Source organism: Carcharhinus amblyrhynchos, chromosome 5 (assembly GCF_965287045.1).
Source record: "Carcharhinus amblyrhynchos chromosome 5, sCarAmb.v2.hapA, whole genome shotgun sequence".
Lineage (NCBI taxonomy): Eukaryota > Metazoa > Chordata > Chondrichthyes > Carcharhiniformes > Carcharhinidae > Carcharhinus > Carcharhinus amblyrhynchos.
This window is the reverse complement of record NC_137328.1, coordinates 101535939-101555001: the sequence shown is the minus strand read 5'-3', so window position 1 is coordinate 101555001 and position 19063 is coordinate 101535939. Positions and strand designations below refer to the sequence as shown.

Genomic DNA, 19063 nt, shown 5'->3' with positions numbered 1-19063 from the left:
TGTAGGAGGATGATCTTAGAGGTTGAGAGAATCATGAGGGGCATAGATAAGATGAACAATCAGGGTCTTTTCCTCAGGATAGGGGAGGTGGGGGGGGGGGGGGGGGAGATTTAAAACAGACCAAAGGGACAACTTTTCCCACACACAGGAAGGCGAATGGGATGCTGGCCTTCATAGCGAGGGGGATTGAATATAAAAGTAGGGAGGTCTTGCTGCAGCTCTATAGGGCATTGGTGAGGCCGCAGCTGGAGTACTGTGTGCAGTTTTGGGCGCCGCACCTGCGCAAAGATATTTTGGCCTTGGAGGGAGTGCAGAGGAGGTTTACTAGGCTGATACTGGAGTTGAGGGGGTTGAGCTATGAGGAGAGGCTGAATAAACTAGGCTTGTACTCATTGGAGTTTAGAAGAATGAGGGGAGATCTCATTGAGACGTATAAGATGATGAATGGGATGGATAGGATAGAGGTGGAGAGACTCTTCCCGCTCAAAAAAGACAGTAGGACTAGGGGGCACAGCCTCAAGATAAAGGCGGGGCGGTTTAGAACGGAGTTGAGGAGGAACTTCTTCACTCAAAGGGTGGTGAATCTCTGGAATTCTCTGCCCGTTGAAGTGGTGGAGGCTGCCTCGCTAAATATTTTTAAGACGCAGGTTGATGGGTTTTTGATAAGAGAGGGGATTAAGGGTTATGGGGAGAGGGCGGGAACGTGGAACTGAGCCACGACAGATCAGCCATGATCTTACTGAATGGCGGGGCAGGCTCGAAGGGCTAGATGGCCTACTCCTGCTCCTATTTCTTATGTTCTTATGTTCTTATATATGGAACAAGCTGCTAGAAGTGGCAGAAGCAGGTACAATTTGCAACATTTAAAAAAAATGTTTGGACAGGTAAATAGTTACTAGTTCAGTTTAGAAAACCTGGTCAACATAGAAGAGTTGCGCTGAAGGACCCATTTCTGTTTTGTACATCTCTATGGCTCTGCACCAACAATAATTACCATTAAAGTCATGCTAAACCCATTTTCCAACACAACCTCACACATTCAAAGGATATGGGACAAGTGCTCATCCAAATATTTTTTTTAAAAAGTTGTAAGGTTTCTGATCTCCACTACTTTCCCAGGCAGTGCATTCCAGATTCTCACCACCCTCGGTGAATTTTTTCCCCCCTCAAATCCCCTGTAATCCTACCCTTTCATTGTTTTATTTGACCACTGTTTATATGCCCTTAAATTTTCTGTGATGCAGTGAATATTAGCTCTGTCATCAACTGAAAGCCTGGCTGAGTCAAGTGGTTCATTGGGAAAGCATCAGTGTAACCCAATATCTCAAATGCTTGCAGCAACAGTAGTCACTTTAGCTTGGCATGTGGATTACTGCTTAATATTTTGGAATGGCAGTAGAAAGGGGCCAAATAAACCAAACTTGAATTGTTAGCCCAAATTCCCTCCCCATTTTACCTTAGACCTTTAACAATTTATTCAAAGATGCTTTAATGTTGCCTCTATTTTGCCTAATGAGATGTCTTGTGTTCATTTGGATAGCACCTGCTACTAATTATTGAGACAGCTTCACTGAAAACAGCAACAAGCTTATTCCGAAATGCCAAAAACAAGATAAAATAAATGATCCCATCTTCAAGTTCAAACCTGCACGGTCACAAGATAAGAAACAGGAGCAGCCGTAGGCCAATCGGCCCATCAGGACTGCTACACCATTCAATCAGATCATGACTGATTAGATTGTGGCCTTAAATTCACTTTTCTGCCTGGCCCCAATAATCCTAAACTCAAATCAAAAATCAATATAATTCAACCTTGAGTTTATTCATTCGATGACTAAGCCCCCAAAGCTCCGTGGAAGAGAATTTCAGAAACTAAATCTTCTGAGAAGAAATTCCTCTTCATCTTTCTTGGCTGGGATTTTCTGGTCATTCAGGTCAGGTGCACCCAGCAACCGGAAGTAAAATATCAAGAGCTGCAAAGTCATATTTTACACCAGCATGTAAACACAATGCAATTATCACCCTCCCTTGTCAGATATAGGGCACATTTCCAGATATTCTATCTTGGGAACATTATCAGCCCCCTATACTGGGAACATTCCCACCTCCCAGTTAGAAAACCCACCTGTGGCAGCATGAGGCAAAACAGAGTGAATCATGACTGGTGTCTGAAGACGCGCACCTGGTGAACAGGCCTCACAAGTGAGTGCAGCACTTGGGGGAAGGGGTCATGCCCAGGCAATGCCATGACAGTACTGAGGCTGGGGTTGTTCCAGGGTGAATTGGTTTGCTTGCTGTGCTAGGGTGGCATTTCAAAATGGTGCCCTGATCTTCAGCAATTTCCCCCTCAGAACCTCATGGTTCAATTAGATCACCTCATTCTTGATGTGGTCAGGTTTGGCTGAGAGGCCACCTTATGCCCAAGTAGCATCACCATTTGCTGCCCACGTTTGCAAATTACTAATTTGGGAAAATAACCATTGATGTCTCCATGGTCGCACCATCACACTTCGTAAGTGTCCATCAACTAAATCACTGCAAGTTAGCATGATCAAGCTATTTGATGCTTCCAGCTGAATATGGGCATGTCAAAGCACTTCCAATGGAAGAAATGCCATGAAATGAACATCCCGAGTCCCAGTGATTTTAACAAGTATAAAGACAACCATCTCTATACTTGTTTCAAATCTGGAATTGTACAGTTTTGGATACAATTTGGAAATAACTCTGCCTTATAACAAGCAGCCTTCACAAAGCAGGAAGATGTAAAATGTTATGAAAATTTAGTGTTTGTAATCTCTCTTCCTTTGACAGGTCCCTTTTCAAGAAGACTTGCATGCAAGTCCAAGACACCTCAGAGGGCTCATACAAGGCAATATGGGTAGAGCTCAGGAACAGGAACAGTGTAGTCACTATGTTGGGTGTTTACTATAGGCCATCCAACTGCCAGCAGAAGATTGAAGAACAGATATGTAGGCAGATTTTGGCAAGGTGCAAGAGTAACAGGGTTGTTGCGACGGGAAATTTTAATTTCCCTGATATTGACTTGGACTCAGTGCTAGGGGCATGGGTGGGGCAGAGTTTGTAAGGAACATCCAGGAGGGCTTCCTGAAACAGTATGTAGATAGTCCAACTAGGAAAAGGACCTGGTATTGGGGAATGAGCCCGACCAGGTGTTGATGTTTCAGTAGGGGAGCAGTTTGGGATCAGTGACCGCAATTCAGTAGACTTTAAGCACTGATGGATAAAGTATAGTCCTCAAATTAAGGTGCTAAATTGGGGGAAAGCTAATTACGACATTAGGCAAAAACTGAAGAATGTAGATTGGGGGCAGATGTTTTAGGCCAAATCAACATCTGGCATGTGGGAGGCTTTCAAGTGCAAGTTGATAGGGATTCAGGACCAGCACATTCCTGTAAGGATGAAGGATAAGTATGGCAAGGTTTGGGAACTCTGGATAATGAGAGATATTGTGAGCCTAGTCAAAGAGAAAAAGGAAGCATTTGTCAAAGCTAGAAGGCTGGGAACACACAAAGCAAGTGTGGAATACAAGTAGAATGAAACTTAAGCAAGGAGTAAGAAGAGCTAAAGGGATTATGAAAAAACATTGACTGGCAGGATGAAGGAAAATTCCAAGGCCTTATAAATAAAAAGAGCAGAGGGTAGCCAGGGAGAAGGTTGGCCCATTTAAAGGGCAAGAGAGGGAATTTACGTGTGGAGCCAGAGGAAAATGGGCGAGATATTAAATGAGTACTCTTATCAGTATTTACTGAAGAGAAGGATTTGTGGAGGATGAGTCTGGGAAAGGGTGTGTAGATAGTTTGAGTCATGTTGAGATCAAAAGTATGGTGATACTGGGGTTCTTGAGAAACATCAAGATAGACAAGTCTTCAGGGTCTGATGGAATATACTCCAGACTACTGAGAGAGGCAAGGGAAGAAACTGCTGGGGCCTTGAGAAATCTTTGTATCCTCACTGGCTACAGGGGATGTCCCAGAGGATTGGAGAATAGCCAGTGTTGTTCTTTTGTTTAAAAAGGGGAGCAAGAATAATCCAGGTAATTACAGGCCAGTGAGGGAAATTATTGGAGAGGATTTTTCAAGACAGGATTATTCCCACTTGGAAATAAGTGGACGTATTTGAGAGGCAACGCAGTTTTGTGAAGGGGAGGTTGTGTCTCATGAACCTGATCGAGTTTTTGGAGGAAGTGACGAAGATAATTGATGAGGGTAGGGCACTGGATGCTGGCTACATGGCCTTGAGTAAGGCCTTTGACAAGGTCCCTCATAGCAGACTGGTGCAGAAGGTGAAGTTGCATGGGATCGGAGGTGAGCTGGCAAGATGGATACAAAACTGACTCGGTCAGAGGGTAGCAGTGGAAGGTTGCATTTCTGAATGGAGGCTGTGACAAGTCGTGATCCTCAGGGATCAGTGCTAGGACCTTTGCTGTTTATAATATAAATGATTGAGGAAAATGTCATTGGATTAATTAGTAAGTTTGCAGACAACACAAATGTTGGTGAATTTGCAGATAGCAATGAGGACCAGAGGATACAACAGGATATAGATTAGTTGGAGACTTGGGTGGAGAGATGGCAGATGGAGTTTAGTCTGGACAAATGAGGTAATATATCTTGGAAGGTCTAATACAGATAGGAAATATACAGTAAATAGCAGAACCCTTAAGTGTATTGATAGGCAAAAGGGATCTGGTTTACAGGTCACTGAAAGTGGCAATGCAGGTGGAGAAGGTAGTTAAGGCGGAACACATCCACATGCTTGCCTTCATTGGCCGAAGTATTGAGTTTAACAATTGGCAAGTCATGTTGCAGCTTTATAGAACCTTAGTTAGGCTGCACTTGGAATATAGTGTTCAATCCTGGTCACCACACCATTAGGAGGATGTGGAGGACTTGAGAGATATAGAAAAGATTTACCAGGATGTTGCCTAGGATGGAGGGTATTAGCTATGAGGAGAAACATGGTTTGTTCTCACTGGAACAGAGTTTAGGGGAGACTTGATTGAAGTCTACAAGATGATGAGAGGCATGGACAGAGTGGATAGTCAGGAGCTTTTTCCCAGGGTGGAAGAGTCAATTACTCGGGAGCAGAGGTTTAAAGTGCAAGGGGCAAGGTTTAAAAGAGATATACAAGGCAAATCTGACTTTTTTTTAAAAAACAGTGGTTAGGTGCCTGGAACTCGTTGGTCGGGGGAGGTAGTGGAAGCAGATACGGTACTGACTTTTAAAGGGGGCATCTTGATAAGTACATGAGCAAAATGGGAAGAGAGGGATATGGTCCCCGGAAGTGTAGAGGGGTTTTAGTCAAGTCGGGCAGCATGGTCAGTGCAGGCTTGGAGGGCTGAAGGGTCTGTTCCTGTGCTGTAATTTTCTTTGTTCAAGCTACAACCTCCCAAGGCATAAGAAACTATGTAAACAAAAACCAAAAAAAATCTTGAACTATTCTTCAGTTTATTATAATTTTTATTGTTGGATGGAAAGAGAATTTATACAGTGTACTGCAACTCAAAACAATGGCAGAATGCAATTTACAAAATATACAAATAAATAGCTTAAATTTTAATAAACCAAAGCTTTTGAATGCAAGGTGACCATGGAAATCCACACCTTCATGTAGAGTTCTAATTAAATACTTAAAATACTTAGTCTGAGAATGAAACCTGGGCTTTCAGATGAGTGCGCGCGCAAAGAAAATTGTTGAATAAACATTTGAAGAAAATGCTACTGATTCTTTTACAAATTAATGCTACCCATCAGTTAGCTCAAATCAGGCAAAAAACAAATACATTCTGAACAGTAACACTACTGTGTAAAATTGATTTTTTTTTATACATTCTGCCCAATTAGAGCATACATATTTCACTGCATAATTCCTCAATTGATATTTCCTCACCAAATTACTCAATGTTACTGCTGTGTTTTCTTTTCCGTGAACAACCCAACAAGATTACTGGTACTGCACTACTCCTTTCTCAAAAAAGGGAAAGAACTTCACATTATGGCTTATATATTTGAACCATTTAGTTTCACCATTAGAACACAAGACCAATTGTCTTCCCATTACTTCAACCAGTTTTTGCAAAGAGCCCATTATTTTAGAAAAGCCCTTCAAGCAGAACAGTAAAATTGCCTACATATTTAATCAGTTTCCAAATTTTGAACAATCCTTAAATATCAAATTCCAGCAATGAACTGATCGAGAGTTGAGTATAACGTCAAAGTCTTAAATAAAAAACCTCAGGCTAGCAAAAGGATCACAATCCAAACTGAACACATCTCAGCAATCCAGTTGCTGAGTTAGTAGGAAGTTTTTTTTTCAAAACTAAACACTGCATTAAAGATAAAACCAGGCTCGGCAGTGATGGAGAGGGAGAGAAGGGTTGGGAGGTGCATAAGAGGCAAAAAAATTTCCTTTTCAGAAGAATGTGGGCAATTTGGAATATTTTTAGGGAAAGTGCTTTTTAAAAATAAGATATAGGCCTTATGTTGCAGTAGTAATAAAAACAAAATTGTTATTACTGAAATGAACAACAACTTCTAGAATCCATGCATGCACAGTTAAATGCAGTAATCCAAAAGCTGCTGTCAGTGACTTTACATTCTTCCACAAGGAAAGAAGCAAAATCAGTGAATTGATGAAAACTCACTTCTACGGCAGGATGGTGGCACAGAAGTTAGTACTGCTGCCTCAGTGGCAGGGACCTGGGTTTAATTCTGATCTTGGGTGACTGTGGAGTTTGCACATTCTCGCTGTGTCTACATGGGTTTCCTCCAGGTGCTATGATTTACTCTAACAGTCCAAACATATACAATTTAGGTCCTCGTGTCAGGGGGACTATGTAAATATGTAGGCTTACAAGGCATAGGGTCACAGTCAGATTGTGTTGGTGCAGGCTCAATGGACCAAATGGCCTCCTTCTGCACCATAAGGATTCTATGATTCTACTTTAGCCTTGCTGTTAAAACACTAATGATAATAACTGTACCTTGGTCAATAAGATCTAACTGGGTTTTTAAAACAGTATTAAGTTCATAATTACTGCTGAACACACTCACTGACCCCGAAAAGCAGTTTTTGGAATGTCAAGTTTTTAAAAACTATATTGAACATTTGGATTAAAATGGAAGCTAAAATTATAAACATACAATCATTTGTTTTGCTATCAAAATTCAAAAATCAACAAAAGGATGCAGTGCTATTAAACTTCCAGACTTTTAGTTATGAGAATCATTCAATGCTTACCCTACTTGCTGGATGCCAGAAGGACTCACTAGGTGCTATATTTAAATTGGTGCCAATAAAAGAGAGGTGTATGCAGAGACAGCCAGATCTGTGTAAGCAGCTTTCTTAAAAAAGGTCAGCAGTGAGCACCATTGACCGCAAAATCTGGTTGATACCATTTTATCATGAAGAACTGGCAGCCAGTGCTCAACCCATTAAGAAACTGAGATACTACAACCAAGAATCGCAACATAGGATGTGGACAGAATCAAACTTTTAATAGAAATTATATTAAAACAGAAAGAAGCCATAGTTGTAAATCCCCATGTGTCATTATGTTACGCTAGTTATGGGGCATAAATGATTTCTCTGCCAAATGTCCACATTTCAAGATGCTTAATTCTGAAATCTGACTTCCAGCCAAACCTAAAATTAATTTTAGCTTCAGGTTTATCATTTTCTTGCATATATATATTCTAAAAAAGTTCCTTTAAACATGCTCCTATCAAGATCCCTCAAGTTTAGACAGATTAGAATTATACAATGATGAATTTCAAAATGTTTCGAACTAGAATGTTGCTGAACAGCTCTGTAACCCAAAACGCATGTTTTGGTGCTGCGCTCTAACTGACAACTGCTGCAGCAGATAAGCTAATCTATACTCTTCCCTCCTCTTTATATTTGACCAGTGTTTCTGAACTTAAATTCTAGTTCTATTAAGAGAAAACTGGAATACAATGCTAAATTTCCATTTATTAGCGCTCAAATTTTTGCTTTTCACTTTGATTCTGTTTCACAATCTCTTCTGGAGACACCCAGTCACGCTAAAGTGCTGTTACCTGGGAACTAAACTACCCCCCATCTCATCCAAGTAATTGTTCCTCATGTTTGCTTAGGCAGTATGAATAGGCACAGAACAAAATTAAGCTCAGACTTCACCAGATTCCACAGGCCCACATTTCTAAAGTATCCCTGATTTCTCTTCAACAGTGGCTGAGGGACGGAGGTTAGTTTCAGTAATCTCAGTACTATCTTGACGACTTCACTGAACTCCGATCTATGATTGGACCTAGGATCTTCATGCTCTGTAATAGATCCATACCACATTAGATGCAGCAATTACTTACATCCATCTGGGAAGCAACACACAACGGACCTCGGTTTAACATGGATCCACTGCAAATTCAAATAATACTCCCCAAGTTTAATTTTTCTTAAAAGTTGTACTTGTTTACATTCACCCATTTCAGTTCTTTAAACTAGCTTGTTTCAAATCTACTTCATAATTAAAACATGTATGTATTCAACTCAAAACAGGAAAGAGTGAAATGTTACATTGTTCTCAAGTTACAATCAGGCTTCTTCCTTTAACTCTGGACAATTAAGACTGGCAAAGTTTCAAATAAAAACAGGCAGATTAACAAACTAAAACAAAGAAGCAATATTTAGGATTTAGGAAAGAGCCTAGTTGCAAAGTTAGAACTTCTTCAGTAACTTAATGGGACATACAGATAATCAACTGGTTAACAACTATCCTTCAATGTATTCACAACTACAGGAATTCTAAAAGGACAAGTACAACTTGACCTTTATGCCATAAGAAATCAATTTTAAAAAAGTCCTCATCTACATTTAACCGTTTGCATCAATGTGGGATAACAATACTTGCTCAAGCTACTCCATCTACTCTATTCGCTTCAAGGAAGGAATTACCATCGAAATTTGAGTACTGTGTACCCAAATTAAAACAATTAGCAATTCAAAGATTGCAGTTCATGCTGACAATACTAATACACTCCCATTTACAATGTTGTTAAAAACAATCACAGTACTTCAGGACTGAGATTTAAAAACTAATTTTCTTAAAAAGTACAAAACAGCAATATCACTAACTACATAAACTAATAACATATTCTTCAGGGTCTCTTGCAACATTGAAATATTTACTACCATATTTAACAAAAGTATAAGTAACCACAATTTGTTACTTACCACTTGAAGCTCTTTGATTCATTCCAAATCGAGCATCTGGTCACATTACCAGCCTATTAAAACAGCACTCTGTTTACACTTTAACTAGTATTTTAAATGGTATATAAATCAAGATTTCATTCACTAGTTATTTAAAAAATATATTTTAATTCGCGTTGATTCAAAACATGCCAGCAAGGAAGTGTATCTTATTTGTTACGATTGAACAAGTTCAGAATTGTTCAATGCTTGGGAATATGAATTTTACATGATTGAAGTCTTTGCTTGCCTGCCCAAGTTCATCTTGACCCATTCATTACTGGATGAGATATCTGGACACGTCTTGTAGGTTCCAGTTCAAAGTAAAAACTGACAGTTCCATGACTGAAGCTGCAGTGTGAATTTTGGCTGCAGCTAGTGTCTTGGAATGTCAAGTTAAAATCTACAGCTTTCTCCCCCCCCGCCCCCCCCACCAACCAGTCCAAAAGTACTATTTAATAGTCATAGCAGTGATAATTTTATGGGTGTTTATACACACAAACTTAGAAACATTACAAAATCAGCCTAATGTCAACTAATTTAACCACTAGCTGTTCAGACAATGTTCATTCCAACATCCAAGTACATCATGCCCAGATCTTCTGTAAAACATTACAACTGCCTTCAAAATAAAAGTCCTGGATACATTGTCCTCCAAAACACAACACATTTATACAACAATACAGAAACATCTAATGCATGTACAAACAGGATAAAACAAAAAGTGTCTCCTGACCAAATCAGGTGCACCATTAATTGTTGAGGAAAAAAAATCAAGCTAAAACATGCATGTGCACGCATATACACACACAGACACACACAAATCAACACCTCTTCTCAAAATTTGAAAAGAAAACAAATCAAAGAATTCAAGTGACACCACTCCAGCAGTGTGGGGAGATCTCCAACAGGCATGTACACACAAGCATTCGTTTGTACAGAAACCACCAGCATTGCAGAACACAGTCCCTCAAAGTGTTTTATGATCCACACTGGTTTGTGGGTGGAAGAAAGATTAATTAAATCCAAAACTGCTTTTGTAGCTGATATGTGCATTTTGCTCAAAACTTAATTTGGTGTTGGAGAACTACGTATATACAAAATAACATTTGTACGTTATTTACCAAATCAGCTTATATCATACAGGATCCATTTTCAAAATTAAAGCTCCCTTTCTTTAGGCCCATCACTAACTTTTGTTCAGTGACTTTACTGATTTTTTTTTTAGGTAGCAGCAGAGGGGGAGGCAAAGAGGGGGGAAAAAAAAGAGGGATGTGGAATGACAAAAATACCAGAGAGACGTTTGTACCACTACTTCTAGGTCAGGTCTGTGAAAAAGTTATACACAAAATCACCACAGCCAGTCATAACTACCATCACAGAATGAGAAGATGATCTCACTGATCAATAAGACTAAAAGATTTAACAGTAAGCAGTTGTTTTACTCATTTTAAAAAATGAGTCAATTTGACCATTCTTGATTTAAGTTCATCCCTACAGCCTTCAGAAATCTAATTAAAGCAATATTTTATTGATATGATAGTCTTAAATGCTATTGTGCAAGTCAGAATCACAACAGCTGGATTTTTTTAAAAATCCAGTTAAAATGGAAATATAATTCCAAGTTTTCTATTTGCCCATTTCTCAGATCATCTATAATGGGCAGAATTTGTTTTGTGACAAATTTATGCGATTAGTAGGAAGGCACAACATACATTATTGCAGTTCAATTTCCAAAAGACATCTCCAAACTGTTCACCCTACTTGTACTTGGCAACACAGTACCACAGTTCATACTTCAACTATTTAGGCTTCTCAGTTATCATGTATTCAATAATACAAACAGTAAATCATGTGATCATATCGCTAAAAATTGCAAGGATAATGCCATTCATTTAACAGTGCAGGAGAGCAATGAGAAAAAATGCAAACAATTAAATACAGTTAGTTACTTTGACATCGACTTGGAAGTGCTTTTTTATAAAAGGCAGTTACAGATGTTTCACAGAAAAAGTTTCCAATCCAATGTACTATGGCAGTACAAACAATTCTCCAAGATCACAAAGTTGCGTGCAAATCAGTTAGCAGTCCAGTGTAGCGAAGACAAAAAGATTCTCCAGTAATTCTGGAATGCAATATTAAAGAAGCAATGACAACATGCAAATTACAATCTGATAACAAAAAGGGGCAATATGATCATTCAAAACAGTAATGAAAAATAAAAAGCAGTCCAAAAACAAAATTTTTGTCAAGCAAGAGTACTGTTTGTAAGTTTTTAGCCCATGCAAAAAACCTAATTCAAGGGCTACATGGAGCTTTTTTATATAAAGATTCATGCTGGAGCTATGGTGAGATCATGTTCAGAGACATCAGTATGCATGTAGTGACTGGAGTGGTACATGGATAATGGGTGATCAGGAGGGGGAGGGTGGGCGAGATAGATGATTTGCTTTCCTTTCTTTCTTAAATTTGGTTGCCTTTGAAAGCACCACGAGCTGCAGTAGAAGCTGCATTTGCAGCAGCTGTCTGTACAGTTTTATTCGACATGACCCCTGTTGCAAACTCTTGCTGTGCTTTCTCAAAGCTAGCTCCTGTAGTACGATACATTCCATGCACCTAAGGAGAGAAAATATTTTAATTTACAAGTGCTTGTCTCAAGAGTCGTGTGGAAAAATAAAGCATTTAAAGTTTTCTTTACTGTAGCACAGCTCAAAATATGCAAATTTAGTAACAGCAACCATACAACTGAAGGGATCAGTGAAGAAAAGGCTTAAAGAAAATGAGATTAAGAAAATTTAACAGATTTTTGACTAAATTACCAAGTTACCTGCAAGGTAATTACCCAAATTTCAATTTGCATATATTAAATTTTTGCAATTTTTTTATTCATGCGGTGTGGATGTTACTTTATTGCCCATTCCAAATTGCCCCATCAAAAGTTTGATGAGTTGCCTTTTTGAATTGTTGTAATTCATGTGGTATAGACACAATGCTATTAGGGATGATGTTCCAGGATTTTAATCCTGTCAAGGAACGAGTGCCCAGCCTCTAACCTGCTTTTGTATCTAGAGCATTAATATGGATGTTCCAATTAATTTGAATCAATAGCACTCGGCAATGATAGTGATTAAAATGTCAGGGGAAGCAGTTAGATTGCTTGGCATTTGTGCAGATTTCTCTTGTCCAGAATTTGACTAGATGCCATTTTCTATCACTTGCATATTCAAAGAATTACTGTTTTATGGAATGCTTTTGATCAAAGCTGCATTTTGTTTGATACACAATGCACAACATATATTTAAAAGCTTTGCACTATCAATAATTTTTCTACTGATCTGCTTTCTTGCCATTGTTTGGACAGGGCTTTATCTCCAAATTTGCCATAATCATAATTGCACTTAACAGATTTTCCATCATGCTTCCACAGTTAAACAATGTGCGGGTTATCGCCACATTTTGCTCCCTTGGTTAAAAAGGTGTTGCAGTAAGTGCCACAAGGTGTGGCCAAAAAAAGGGACACAGGATGTGGATAGTTTCCATAAAAATAATTAGATAGGTATGCCCACTTAAATCAGTTAGCCTCAGAAATCAATGTCAGTTAAATAACTAAAAATCAGCAAATGCAATCATGAATTGAAAAACCAAATTGACTGCATATTAAGCATTGGTCGAACTTTTCTTACTGCAATACTGCATCTCATTGGGTTTTTAGTTGCTTTCTTACACAAGACAAGAACTAGGAACAGGAGTAGGCCATCTGCCCCCTTGACCCTGCTCCGCCATTCAAGAAGATCGTGGCTGATTTTTTTGTGGACTCAGCTCTACTTACCCACCCACTCACCATAACCCTCAATTCCTCTACTGTTGAAAAATTTATTTATTCTTGCCTTAAAAACATTCAACAAGGTAGCCTCAACTGCTTCACTGGGCAGGGAATTCCACAGATTCACAATCCTTTGTGTGGAGAAGTTCCTCCTCAACTCAGTCCCAAATCTGCTTCCCCTTATTTTGAGGCTATACCTCCTAGTTCTAGCTTCACCCACCAATGGAAACACCATTCCTGTTCCTATCTATTCCCTTCATATGTTTCTATAAGATCGCCCTGCATCCTTCTGCATTCCAATGAATATAGCCCCAGTCTACTCAGTCTCTCCTCATAATCCAACCCTCAACTCCAGAATCATTTACACATTTTTAAAATTGAAGACTCTTGTTTATCTCTCAAGTGAGGACATGAATTGGATTCAATTTGAATTTGGTTTTTTGGGTGGAATAAATTTTAAAAACTTACAAATCCACTGCTGAACAATTCTACCTTCAAGTGCGTCACTCACTGGGGAAGTTATCCAGAGGAGATTCAATATTCAGATTTGATTATTACACGGGGGTTTATTGTGGCCTTCACAATAACCAGCTTTAAAATATGTTCTAGTCAATGGCTGCACAAAAAAGACAGCTCTTTCAAATGAATTAAGCAAACTATTTTTTGAACATGTATATTGTTGCCCAGTGAAGGTAATCTTTGCTGAATGTTTTCCTGAATTACTCAATATGGAAACACAAGTTTTTCATTTTTTTAAAGCTAGGAAGTCGTCATTGCCTTTGTCTATAAAACAAAATGGTATTTCTGCTTTGAAATGATTGTGCATCCTCCTTCAGCTGAAAACTGGATAAATGCTCTTCCACAGCTATTTTAATAAATCAATAGGACAGACAGATTTATGATACTCGAAGAGAGAAAGAATTCAATGATATTTCAGAAGCACAGGGTAAAATTTTATTCTTCCTAAATTGCCACTTGGTGCAGCACTGTCAGACAAATGGGTTTTTAGGGAGGTTATCGAACAGGAGGAAAGGGAAAAAAAAAGGAGAAACTCCAGAATGTGGAACCTAGATGGCTGAAAGCACATCTGTCAGAGGAAGAAAACTCCCCATTGGAGTGGAGTCAGAGTTTTATTGCTAAAAATTGGAGATGGGAAAAATGTGGCAGAGTGCTTAAACTAGAGCATGAGAATTTTAATGAGGAAAGCCAGTAGTGACTTTTTAATTAAATTTGTGGGACATGGGCATCACTGGCTGGCCAGCATTTATTGACCATTCCTAGTTGCCCTTGAGGTGGTGGTGGTGGTGAGCCGCCTTCATGAAACGCTGCAGTCCACATGCTGTGGGTTGACCCACAGCGCTTTTAGGAAGGGAATTCCAGGACTTAACTCAGCGGCTGCGAAGGAACAGCAATATATTTCCAAGTCAGAACGGTGAATGGTTTGGAGGGGAACTTGCAAGTGATGTTCCCATGAATCTTTGTCCTTATCCTTCCAGACAGAAGTGGTCATAGGTTTGGAAAGTCCTGTTTAAAGGATCTGTGATGAATTGCAAGTCAGCAAGAACTTAGTTCAGGATATATATTGTGAAGTGTTTTGGATGAACTGATATTTATTTAGGGCAGGAATCCAGCAGAGTGTAACTACAGCCTTGAAGAAAGACAAAGATTTAATCACTAAATGAGGTGAAACAAGAGTGGAGACAACACGTGACTGGGTTCGAAGTAGGGCCTTTGTGGTGGAGAGTATGTGGCATCTACCTTTAGCCTGGGGTCAAACAGGATGTCACTAATGGGTTGGTTTAGCTGAAGACAATGGCTACGGAGTGAAATTGAGTGCTTTCAGCCCATTTTAGATCAAATCAAACAATGATAGCACAAAGGTATAAAACAAATAATATTTTGGGATAAAGTTGATTAGTCATTTGAGACATCAAATAATTGAAGAGTGGTTGGGAGCATAGTTCTGAGTCTTCCAACATCATGGATTTTTTGTTGCTTCATGTTTGAATCAGTTTAAAGTGATAAATCATCAACAGTTCAAAATTTTTGTTGCATCCTGTGACTGAGGGTGGTAAAATAATTAGAAGGATAATTTCCACATTTCCTACAGCCAGGATGGAAGACAGCAAAAAGGTAAGTGGTTGACCACCAGTCAGAGATATTGCATAAAATGGAGGACTCAAGGCATACATGGCCTCGTTAGAAACTGAGTGCATGGAAGATGGCGACGTTAAAAGGACGGTTGCTCATATGGAAAGGGAGTGTTTAGGGATAGTAAATTCAAGATAAGAGGGCAAGAAGAGCTAAAATGAAGGTTGGCCTCACTGAGGACGAGAAGGGATCCCTCAGTTGGGCTACCATAGATGGTGAGATTTTTAAAAGAAACACTGAAGTTTGGAACTGAGTACTGTTTACATAAGAAAAATAAAAGGAATAACAGAGATAGACCAGGCTGATGATTTGATAAGAGTAAAAAGTCTGACAACACCAGGTTTTAGTCCAACCTATTTATTTGATAATATACTCGCAAGCTTTCGGGGTTAGCCCCTTCGTCAGGCGAATGGAGAGTTCTGGCCTCAGACAGAGCATATAAAGCACAGACAGTTTAGAGATTACTGATTAGAATGCGAATCCTTACACCTAACCTGCTGTTCAAGACCTGAAGTGGCTGATAATGTGAGTGGAAGGCCTTCCACAGGATGTCGCTAATGGGTTAATGTGAGTGGAAGGCCTTCCACTCACATTATCAGCCACTTCAGGTCTTGAACAGCAGGGTAGGTGTAAGGATTCGCATTCTAATCAGTAATCTCTAAACTGTCTGTGCTTTATATGCTCTGTCTGAGGCCAGAACTCTCCATTCACCTGACGAAGGGGCTAACCCCGAAAGCTTGCGAGTATATTATCAAATAAATAGGTTGGACTAAAACCTGGTGTTGTCAGACTTTTTACTGTGTTTACGCCAGTCCAACGCCGGCATACCCACGATTTGATAAGAACCATACTGCCATCAGTAGGGTGCAGTTGTTGGTATCATCAAATCAGAAAGCGTTATCCAGGGTCTGGATTGGACTGAAACACATTTCTTGTGTGACAGTCATAACATTGGTAGAATCATCCATGAGAAAATTCTGGGTGGCGAGGGCCTGGTCTGCATGGGAACATACATTTCAGAGAGGTTGCAATTGTTCATCTGAAATGAGAAAATGCTGGGAGGGATGAGTGGAAATATTGGCAGAATTAAACCCTAGGTGGGTAGGTTATTGGATTGATTACATGTGGTTGGCAGGTGCAGAATAAAGAAAAGAAGAAAGGTGGTAATTGGAGTTGGGGGTCAAAAGCAAAAGAGGGCAATGACAACATTAATTTTCATAGAAATACCACAGCAAATTTATTATTTTCAAATAATAAAATTCAGGTCAAGGCTGTCTATAGCAATGTTCCGACTGCCACCTGCTGGAAAATCTAGGTGAAACAATTGGCAACAGCCAGCTAGCAGTGCAAATCTACAAAATCTTAATAATCACAATTGCAACTGTTTAAGTATTCTTCAATTTTACAAAGAAAGAAATCTCTTCACTGTCAAAAGTCTGGATTCCAAAACTACATTTGCAAACAACGCTAATCACAAAATCTTCTATAACTGGGATAGTAGACAATAGAGATTTTATTCCATGCATTTTTTCCTTTTCTGATCTTCCTATCTTCAAAGGAATCAATTTGACTACAAGGACACTCCAGTACTAATGATAAATGTTTTGAGAACTTCAACAGCAAATATTTAGGTTATTCAATTGAAAGGGACATTAGAACTGAGCTCAAGCCAATCATAACCTGATGGTCAACCCCTTGGAGTTGTCGGATGGTTACAGAAATAGGAAGGGACAAGACAGTGATGTGAAAACAAGCAAACAAATTTTGTGATAGAGGACAAGGAGCCAATGCAGATCAACGAAAACATTGACAGGCGAGTAGAATTTGGTGCAGAAAAGGATATGGTAAGTGCAGCTTGAAGTATCAGAGGTTTTCACTATGCAGGGAGGGCGGCCAGCAAAGCAACCACTGGAATAGATGCTTCTGGGCATGACAAAATAAGAGTGCATGAGAGTTCCAGCTGGGCATTTTTCTTCATATAATCTTTCATTGGATCTAGGTATCACAGGCATCATCTGTATTTATTGCCCACCAATAATTGCATTTGCTATGCAGAAGCATGATAAAGGAATTGTTGAAGATGGTCAGGGCCTGGCACTTGCTTAGCATGAACATTACATGCCATTTGTCAGTTGGCCAGGTCTTACTGTATGCTGGCACCGATCGATTCAATATCTGTTGAGTTGCAAATGGTGTTGAACATTCCCATTCTCAACTCATGACGGAGGAAAAGGGTCATTGATGGAGCAGCTGAACCTATAACACTGGAGGAACTGAGTAGTGATACCCTGAAAACACAACAAACAAACTAGATGCAGGGGTAGGCAATTCAGGCCCTTGAACTTGTGCTGCCATTCAATATGATCATGGCTGATAGTGCCTTGGCCTCAACTTCACTTTCATGCCCTTTCACCCATCACTAATCAAAAATCTGATGTCCCTTAAACCTACTCGATAGTGAATTCCACAGACTCACGACCATTAGGAGATTTTCACTAACACTGCGATGAAGTTAATGTAAGCCTACTTATGACAGTAATAAACTAAGTAACTTCTCTTCATTTGTTTCAAATCTGCTATTTCATGTTCTAGATTAGCCCACAATAGAGGAAACATCCTCTCCACATCTACTTTGTCAATTCCCTTTATCACCTTGCCCATTTTAAACAGTTTAAGCATACACTCCCTGGAGTTTACAACAGGATGAGATCTAATGAATCTTGCTTCATAGGACAAACCCCTCATCTCTGGAATCTTTTCTGAACTGCCCCCAACGCAATTACTTGAGGAGGAAAGTAAGAGGACCAAAACTGCGCAATACGCCTGGTGCAGTGTCACTAATGCCTTGTACAGTTGCAGCAACACTCCCCTACTTATATACTCAATTACTTTAGCAAAAAGCAGCCAAAATTCCATTTGCCTTCCTTATTATCTCCTGTACGCATGTACTAGTTTTCTACAATTTGTGCACAAGGACACCTAGATCCCTCTGCAGTGAAGCACTCCAAAGTTACTCTGCATTTAGATAATAAGTTGCCTATTTCGCTGACCAAAATGGATAACCTCACACATCAACCTTCTAACAACCACAACCATCTTCTTTACACTAGATATGACAATTTCAACTAGCCTCACCCCAGCTTTTAGTTTTATTGGGGATCCTTGATAGTGAAATGCTGGCTGTGTTAATGGGCAGCTACACTCACCTGACCTCTGAAATTCAGTTCTATTATCTATGTTTGGACCAAGGCAGCAATGAGGTCTGGAGCTGAGTGGGCCTAACAGAACCCAAACTGAGTGCTGGTGAGCAGGTTAATGTTGAGTAAGTGTTGAGGTAGAGGCAGAAAAAAAAAGTTAGAATATAGGGTTGAAGTAAGGGGCCTTTATGTTGGGGGGAGGAAATGAAGTTAGAAGTATGGTTTGTACAGGATACTAAGGTTGGGACCAGTCTGGTTCAGCCTGAGACACAAAGACTGGGATAGAATCAAGGACGTCTTTTATTGAACAGCATTATTAATGTGCAGTCAGGGCTCAACAAATACTTCAGGAAATTCAAAGCAAAGCATCGACATTGCAAAGTGGCCACTTCACATGGATTTGTAGTTCATCAAAATCCATAATACAACTATCTTTATTGGAGTTGAAGTGGCTCTGTTGAACCACCAAAACTAGTATCCTTAATATGGGAATTGAAGTAGGGTTTTGCTAACAGAAACCAAATAATCACTGTCTTATAAAGAATAAGACCTTTTAAAAACAAATCAGATCTGAAAAAGAATAATTTGAAACTCTGCAAAATAAATATTTCAAGTAAGGCCCTGGCTCTGATCCACCAGT

At 39.4% G+C, this 19063-nt stretch overlaps 1 protein-coding gene across 1 annotated transcript in view; it reads right to left on the bottom strand.

Moving 5' to 3' along the window:
- Positions 1-5465: 5465 nt before the first annotated feature.
- Positions 5466-19063, bottom strand: part of LOC145343240 (secretory carrier-associated membrane protein 1-like) — a 60454-nt gene continuing 46856 nt past the window's right edge. The window contains exon 9 of the mRNA XM_080189338.1: positions 5466-11868. Within this exon, the coding sequence (XP_080045464.1) occupies positions 11716-11868 (153 nt within the window). The 3' untranslated portion in view covers positions 5466-11715. The remainder of the gene's footprint in view (positions 11869-19063) is intronic.